Raw genomic sequence first — 8,850 nt, 5'->3', positions numbered from 1 at the left:
GCACGGAACGCTGTTACCTTCCCACCGAAGTGGTACCTATTTATCTACTTGCAATTTCTTGCTTTCGAACTGCTAGGCTGGCAGGAGCTGGAACTAGAGATGGGAGCTCACTCCATCATGCGGTACCCGGATCTCGAACTGCTGACCTTCCACAGCCTGCAGTTCAGCGTCTTAACCACTTGAGCCACCGCAGCTCCTATTGGTAGTGTGAACACCTGTATGTCAGGCCAACATTAGGGAATCATAGTCCCTGTGTCTTGCCGCAGACAGAGACAGCATATGCCCAAGTACATGTTACATGTGGGATACCATGGGGCTGCCTGGCACTCCACTAGACCCCACGTCTATCAAAACCAGGACCGTCCACTCAGACTGGCAGCGGCTCTCCAGGGTCTCGGGCAGAGAAAGGTCCTTCCCATCACCGACTGCTTGGTCCTCGTAACAAGAGATGCCGGGGATTGGGCCGTGACTCCATGGCAGAGCCTCTGCTCGGCCTGCAGAAGGTCCCGGGTTCGATCCACGGCATCTCGGTGAAAACGACCAGGCGGGAGGTGACCTGAAAGAACTTTCTCTGCAAGAGACCCTGGGGAGCCGCGGCCAGTCTGAGTAGACCAGACTGACCTTGAGGGACCAGTGTCCTGGTTTCTGGATAAGGCAGCTTCAGGCAGTCACTGAACGGGGGGATCTTCCGCATACCAAGCAGACGCCCTACCACTGAGCCGCCAGCCCTCCTGGGTCCACAGTTTATACCCATTACAGGTTGTTTGTAAATGTAAATGCGTCCAAATACGCTGCTAAACTCAGTGCGTCTGTTTCTGTCCAAATAATACTCTCTCCTACAGCCGTTTAGTTCCGCTTTTAGGTCGCAGTGGGCCTGGCAGTTTTGTGTCTTCTCAGACACTGGTTTATATCTGTTTTTTGTCTGTTTTGTTTATAGGAAACAAAAATATAAGCAAAAATTGCTTCTAGAGAACAAAGGCTGACTTATACGGCCACATTCCGCACATAGGCCAAAACAGTACGATTTTATGCGCTGCCAGAAATCACATGGTCTGCTTATTTATTCCCTGCTTTCCCCATAGCTCCAGGCAGCTGACCAATTCAAAATTTGAAAATTGCAAGGATGCCCCACACGAGCCCCACCCCCCCAAAGCATGCCCACCTCGCAGCAAAAGGCCTGGGCAAGCAGAACAGCCTTGCAGTGCCCACTGCGTGCCCCATCTCCTCCCTGGCAGAGCCCCTTCTATAGGGCACTGGTCACAGTGCAAAAGGCACGGAACAGCTGATGCCAGGCAGGCAACCCGAAGACCACAAACTGGAATACAGGGAGGCGGCAGGAAACAGGGTACTCAGGCTCTGGGCCAAGACTCACATTACGGGATGTATTTCAGTTCCCCTCACCAGTGTTCCCCCTAAGCTGAGTGAGTGTGAGCTAGCTCACAGTTTTTTAGCCTCCAGCTGACAGATTTCTGTCTCAGCTCAGGAAGGAGGGCTCCGGAGCAAACTAATTGATGCAGCAGCCAAATCGCTCGCTCTCAACTTTAATGCCAGTAGCTCAACAAAGTAGAATTTCTGCTCACGAGACCCCACTGCTTAGAGGGAGCGTTGCAGCCAGTGTTCCCTCTAAGCTGAGTTAGCATGAGCTAGCTCACAGTTTCTTAGCCTCCGGCTCACCCATTTTTGTCTTAGCTCTTGGAGGATGGCTCCAGAGCAAACTTATTTATGCAGTAGCCAAATCGCTCGCTCACAACATTAATGCCAGGAGCTCACATTCCCTGGTTTTCTCCATGGCTTTGAAATTTCTGGGCCCTTCAGAGCTCTATGCCAGACAAGGGTCTCTCTCTCCCTCCCGCTGACCTGTCCTCTGCAACTTCAATGGCAGTGCTTGGGAGGGGCCGTGGCTCAGTGGCAGAGCATCTGCTTGGCATGCAGAAGGTCCCAGGTTCAATCCCCGGCATCTCCAGGTAAAAAGGACCAGACAGGAGGTGATGGGAAAGACCTCAGTCTGAGACCCTCGAGAGCTGCTGCCAGTCTGAGTCGGTAATACTGGCTTTGGTGGACGGAGGGCCTGATTCAGTATGAGGCGGCTTCATGGGCTGTGGTTTGTTTCCCAGGTTCAGTCCCCGGCATCTCCAGCTAAAAGGACTAGGCAGCAGGTGATGGGGAAGACCTCTGCCTGGGACCCTGGAGAGCCGCTGACAGTCGGAGCTGACTGTTCTGACCTTGAGGACGGATGGCTGGTTTGGCCAGTATAGCTTCACGAGGAAGGAGGGCTCCGGAGCAAACTAATTGATGCAGCAGCCAAATCGCTCGCTCTCAACTTTAATGCCAGTAGCTCAACAAAGTAGAATTTCTGCTCACGAGACCCCACTGCTTAGAGGGAGCGTTGCAGCCAGTGTTCCCTCTAAGCTGAGTTAGCATGAGCTAGCTCACAGTTTCTTAGCCTCCGGCTCACCCATTTTTGTCTTAGCTCTTGGAGGATGGCTCCAGAGCCAACTTATTTATGCAGTAGCCAAATCGCTCACTCACAACTTTAAGGCCAGGAGCTCACATTCGGCTTTGAAATTTCTGGGCACTTCAGAGCTCTATACCAGACAAGGGTCTCTCTCTCTCCCACCCGCTGACCTGTCCTCTGCAGGTTCAATGGCAGTGCTTGGGAGGGGCCGTGGCTCAGTGGCAGAGCATCTGCTTGGCATGCAGAAGGTCCCAGGTTCAATCCCCGGCATCTCCAGGTAAAAAGGACCAGACAGGAGGTGATGGGAAAGACCTCAGTCTGAGACCCTCGAGAGCTGCTGCCAGTCTGAGTCGGTAATACTGGCTTTGGTGGACGGAGGGCCTGATTCAGTATGAGGCGGCTTCATGGGTAATTTAGGCTGTGGCTCAGTGGAAGAGCCTCTGCTTCCTGTGCCAGGTTTGTTTCCCAGGTTCAGTCCCCGGCATCTCCAGCTAAAAGGACTAGGCAGCAGGTGATGGGGAAGACCTCTGCCTGGGACCCTGGAGAGCCGCTGACAGTCGGAGCTGACTGTTCTGACCTTGAGGACGGATGGCTGGTTTGGCCAGTATAGCTTCACGCGTTCATGTGACAAACGGGGAGGGGGGGATTTTGCTTCAAATTCCCACTCAGCTACGAACCTCCATTGAGCAAATTCACTCTCTCGGCCTGCCCGACCTTCACAGGGTGGTGGTCAATGCTCCCTCTAAGCTGTGAACTCTTGTGAGCAAAAATTCTACTTTGTGAGCTACGGGCATTACAGTTGTGAGCGAGCGATTTGGCTGCTACATAAAGTAGTTTGCTCTGGAGCCGTCCTTCCTCAGCTAAGGCAAAAATGCGTGAGCCAGAGGCTTAAAACTGTGAGCTACCTCACACTAACGTAGCCTAGAGGGAACACTGATTGCTGTAATGACAAAAATGGGATACGCCCCAGTATAAACACCCCAGCCTCTTTGCAGGAAGGTTGCCACACAAACACAGGAGGGAGATGGGACTTGGGAAAAGGGGGCCGCAGGTGGGCCTTGCCGCACAGGGACGAGGAAGCCCCTCCCATCCAACCCCCCCCCCTTCGCAGAGGGCGCAGCGCTGAGCTTGACCCTACCTGGATGGCTCCTGTATGCGCCCGGTGAATTATCCAAGATGACTATGCTGGACAGGTCGTTGTGTACGACCGAGAGGTCCTTGATGTAACTGCCCAGCTCCAAAGTGCAGTGCTGGAGAGAGAGAGAGAGAGAGAAGCAGCACCCATCAGCCTTCTCTCAAAACGGACTCCTCTCATGCCTGGCTGCCCCCTTGCTAGGGAGGCACCTCCCAGGACCCCAAGGAAAAAGGGATCAGCCAGTGCGGTCATCATGGGCCGCGGCAGGAGGGCATCGCCAACCGGAAGAAGTCCGTGCGGCCTGGCCAGGGACAGCCACTGAGAAGAGACTGCCCAGTTACCATTCAGTTCCACAACGGAGGAGCCGGGAAAGCAGACAAAGATCGCGATGGAACCTTCCCTCCTGCAGTCCGGGATCCACAGGGGATCCTTTCACACACACCCTGACCCACAGCCACGGGGGTGAGGGGCACGAGGCCTACCTGTCTGTAGTATCTCCTCTTTAAGATGCTCCTACTATTGTCTAGCTTGTCGGCCACCGCTGAGCCGTAGATTTCCATGCTGGCTGTAAAGACCACCAGCTCATACCACTGGCTCACCTGGGGAGAGGTGGGGGGGGGGAAGCAAAGCAGACAGAGAGCAGAAAGGTCAGCGGCTGCTGGGGCCGAGCGCCACACACACGCCCCAACAAGCCCAAACTGAAGGCTTGGTTTAGGCCCCGACCCGTCCCCCTTGTTGGATGCCTTGGAAAACCGTTCTGTTAAGAGTCCAGTCGCACCTTAAAGGCTAGCAAAACTGGTGGGAGGGGTAGGCGCTTTTGAGTCATTGCTCACTTCTTCAGATAACCTTCGGTCAGCAGTGACTCACAAACGCTCCTCCCCTGCCACCGATTTTGTTAGCCTTTAAGGGGCGACTGGACTCTGTTGCTACAGGCAGACTAACACAGCTCCCCCACCTTGATCTAGTTCTCTTTAAAACTCTCCCGCCAACACGTCCAATGCACAAAGCCCCCCCCCCACCCCAGATCCCTTCGATGGTTTAACTCAATAGTTCCCAAAGTTATCACAAGGAGCAGGGCTTTTTTGTAGACAAAGCCCAGCAGGAACTCATTAGCATAATAGGCCACACCCAACAGCAGGAACTCATTAGCATAATAGGCCACACCCATGACATCACGTCTCATTAGCATACCAGACCACACCCCTAACACAGTTCATTAGCATATTAGGCCACACCCCCATGCCTTCCCTTGGCTTGCTTGGGCACGTCCCCCCTTGAAGGGAAGGGAAGGCTGAGGAAGGCATGGGGAGGCATTTAAATGCCTCCCTGATCCTTCCAGGGCCCCCCTGGCCCGCCCGTCTCGGAGTCGCCAGGGGGTCGCTCTCCAGGCCTTCCGTCTGTAGCCATGCACACGCAGAGGTTTTGGCTGTAGTGGGCGTGGCCAACTCTGAAGCCAGCCGGAACGCCGTTCCTGCCCAAAAATAGCCCTGACAAGGACTGCAATGAATCCACGTGTGCACGGAGCACTGTCATTTTTATTATTTCTTGTCACAATGTATTTTCTCAACCAATGGATACTTAACAGGACAACTACTATCACTGGCCGTGTGTGTGCGTGGGGGGGCGTTCCTGCAAAAAACAGATCTGATGTTAAAACTATGCCAGCTTTGCTCATCCGAGCGGGGCCTTCTGCAGGGGCCAACCCACAAGTGGGCAAAGTCATCCACTGCCCGTACATGCGAGGCTCCACCGTGGGTCCCCCAGCCTTATGGAATGCCTGCTCAAGGCAGTCAGGACGAGTTCCCGTCTCCCGGCTTCTTGCAAATGATGGGAACGGAATGATTCAAGCGGGCTTTTTCTATGCGGGTCCACAGGAGACCGACGTACAACATGATTCACAAAGTTACTTGGGTAACTGATTAGGGACTGCGGTCTAGACTACTGGGTACAGTTTGCTGCAAGTTGGATCCTGCCGTGTAATCTCCCCTCATTTCACCTGTCCTGTTAACAATCCGCGTTGCTTCAGTTTCGTTTTTCAAATTTCTAGTTGGTTCTACGACTCAAATCCTATTTCATTGTTTCATTCCCTGAATGTCCCGTCCTGTGGATTGCATCGATTCGCTCTGTGTAATCCACCAGGGAGAAAGGCGACCAGTGAGAAAGGAGGACTAGAAGTAACGTAAATTAAATAAAAAATAAAGGGGGCCCTCCTCAGAGAGTTTGGGAACCCCTGGTTGAAGCTATCTCCTTTGCACTCCCCCCCTCCCATGAGGTCGGGAGAGAGACTGAGGATACCAGGACCCATTAAATATCTATGTTGAATAAAAATTAAAATGTTTTAAATATCTATGTTGAATGTTTTAATACTGAATTCTGTAGTTTTAACTGGTTTTTAAATTGGATTGGATTTTATGCTGTCGTAAACTGCCCTAAGCCCCGCAAAACGGGGAAGGGCGGTTAAGAAATCGAATCAAATAAATAAAACAAATAAAATAAATACATAAAACTTATTTTCTTCTGTTAAAATAACAAGAAAAAATGGCGCTAAGATCGACAGGAAGTTCAGACCCCTTCCTGCTAATCAAAGGCATGCCCAATGGATGGGGAAGCTGTGAACATGCTCTCTGCATATGCTCAGAGGCCCTCCTGATAATCACACATGCCAGAGCACAGCCTGGAGATGCCTCTCATGCCTCTGAACGACGTGTGCTCCGGCCCACCCAACCCCCTCCGGAGGCAGGCTCCCCACATCCTGCACTAACGGATGCTTCCTGGCCACGCACACAGAGGCCACGTGGCATCCACGGAGCCTTGAGGTTCGAAAGGCCAGAATGCAGGCTGAGCGGACTGTTGAGGGTAAGAAGCGATCGAGCAGGTGAAATGAAATCTGCCTGTTCTGACTCCCCTTTCTGGCCGAGGAGCAATAATAGACGCCATCGATAATAAAATCTTGTGTTTGTGAGCATCGTGTGCTCCAGAAGCGCAATGCAGGGAGGGGAGGGGAGAGGGACACAAGCTGGGCCAGAGCCGAAGGGTTAAAGCTGTTCTATACGGGTAGAAGGAGGACAGGCAGGCAGACACCAGGGAAGCCCCGGAGACTGGCAGATCCAGCCAGGCAAGGGCTCAGTGCCGCACTCTGCCCTCGACCCAGGCAGGGCCAAACCTCATCTTTGTCTCAGAGACCAGACGAGCTGGTTCCAGGGCGTTTGCGCCACCTGACAGGGATCTCGGGTTCAAGGGCTGCGACAGAGGTGGTTGGGAAAGAAAGAACAAATGTAAAGAAAACAGTCGTGAGCGTCTGATCCACAAATCAGGCAGTCAACAAGACTTGCAAAGAAAATGCTTTCTGTATATTATTTTCAAAAAGCACTAAAACACAACGAACAATGAGACGCCTGGGATCCATCAGAAGCTTAGCAGCATACTTGAGCCTGAATACTTATTGAGATCAGCGTCCTATCTAAATCAGTGTTCCCTCTAAGCTGAGTGAGTGTGAGCTAGCTCACAGTTTTTTAGCCTCCGGCTCACACATTTTTGTCTTCGCTCAGGAAGGAGGGCTCCAGAGCAAACTAGTTTATGCAGCAGCCAAATCACTTGCTCACAACTTTAATGCCAGGAGCTCACAAAGTAGAATTTTTGCTCACAAGACTCTACAGCTTAGAGGGAGCACTGATCGAAATGTATTATCTTTCCTGATTTTTTGTAAAGCACTTTGTGAGCATGATAGCTTTTGTACTACTCTAATGTTTCCTGAGGAAGATCCAATTTTGAAACGTCGTTATATAATCCAGAGATGGCGTTGACATGTTTTCACACAAGGATTTTCTTATGATTTGACGGAATCGGTTCGTTGTGTTGCGGTGCTTGTTGACAATAATATACAGAAAGCATCTCCTTTGCAAGTCTCGTTGACTGCCTGATTTGTGGGTCAGACTCTCACGACTGTTTTCTTTACAGAGCTGGTTGGGCCATTATCGTTCTCTTCCAAGACGGGTACCAACAGTTCCGGTCCAGTTGCCGGGACCATCCCACCTGGCTTAAAGAGACTCAAGCCCTGTCCTGCCACAACACTTATTATCCCAAGCACCCCCGGGGCCAAAGCCCTCCTCGGCTCTGCTGGGTCTGGCTGACATCTCGCTGTCAGGAAGGAAACAGGCAGAGAGGCATCCTCCCCCGGAACTTACTTCTGAACCCACATCAAATGCCTCGCATTTGAGGCTTGCTTCCGAAGGTCAAAACAGAAAATCGGCCACCCCGGCCAGGCAGGGCCTCTCAGTCCATCCCAGCCAGCCTGTGGTCCTTGGTGGGCTTCCCCTTGGGGAGGCATCAAGTGAATGACCCGAGGCGCTTATGAAGGGGAGCCTTCGAGGCCATCTAGCCCAGCCCGCTGCTCGGTGTAGGCAGCCCAAAGCTCGAGCCTCTTCGGCAGATCGCCACCCACGCCCCACGTGCGGACACCCAGCCGGGGAGAGCCCATCGACTGCCTAACTGGCTCCCGAGTGAAACTGCTCTCGCCCTCAGGAAGTGTCTCCTCACAGTCAGCTGCAACCCACCCTCCTTGCAACGCAAGTCTGAGAACGGAGCTTGGCCCGTGGGACACGCTTTATCTGGAGAGCACTTTCACGTCTCCAGGCAAAATGTCCTCGCTCCTTCAAGCACCAATCACGTGACTTGTTTTCCAGTCTTCCGACCATCTTACTTGCCCGGGGGAGGGCTGAACAAATACTGACACACCTCTTTCGCACACGCGTCCTGGGAACCACGTGAAGCAGACAACCCCACTCTGAATCCTGGACGGGAACCACGTGAAGCAGACAACCCCACTCCTGGATCGCAGGAGACCGGCCCTTCATTCTCACCCCCACAACACACACCCCATAAGGAGGTTCTGTCGGCTTACCACTTCTAGAAAAAAGTCCACGTGCGGCCTCTTATGTACAAAAAAGCGGACTGGGTGCTTGTCTATGACAACCTGGAAAAGAGGGGTGGGAGGAAAGACATTTAGCAGAAGCCGGGCCAGACCTTGATTCCCATGCCGCGCCTTGACGAGAGCGTGCACATGCCCCTGGGCTGTGAGCCATCCTTTCCCAAGCCACAACAGGAGAGGGCACCAGCGTCAAGGGCAAAGAGAACCCCCTCTGGCTTCACAAGGGTCTTCCAAGGCCGGAGGGCAGCAAGAGATCGGAGGGACTGTGAGGTACCTTCCATGGAAGGCTCAACAGAGATATTGGGGGGGGGGGGAGTTTGGCTGAGATATTGC

General features: G+C 52.9%; 1 protein-coding gene across 1 annotated transcript in view; it reads right to left on the bottom strand.

Annotated features, from left to right (window-relative positions):
- The window catches only part of CTDNEP1 (CTD nuclear envelope phosphatase 1), a 16,733-nt gene that overhangs the window by 3,210 nt on the left and 4,673 nt on the right, over positions 1–8,850 (bottom strand). Inside the window, exons 5-7 of the mRNA XM_015420306.1 lie at positions 8,491–8,562; positions 4,073–4,189; positions 3,594–3,705 (exon numbers count right to left, since the gene is read on the bottom strand). Coding sequence (XP_015275792.1) covers positions 3,594–3,705; positions 4,073–4,189; positions 8,491–8,562 — 301 coding nt within the window. The remainder of the gene's footprint in view (positions 1–3,593; positions 3,706–4,072; positions 4,190–8,490; positions 8,563–8,850) is intronic.

The sequence above is a fragment of the Gekko japonicus genome, unplaced genomic scaffold, assembly GCF_001447785.1.
Source record: "Gekko japonicus isolate JY-2015 unplaced genomic scaffold, Gekko_japonicus_V1.1 scaffold336, whole genome shotgun sequence".
In the NCBI taxonomy this organism is placed as follows: Eukaryota; Metazoa; Chordata; class Lepidosauria; order Squamata; family Gekkonidae; genus Gekko; species Gekko japonicus.
Note: the sequence above shows the minus strand (reverse complement) of the source record. Positions and strands in the feature narration are given on the sequence as shown.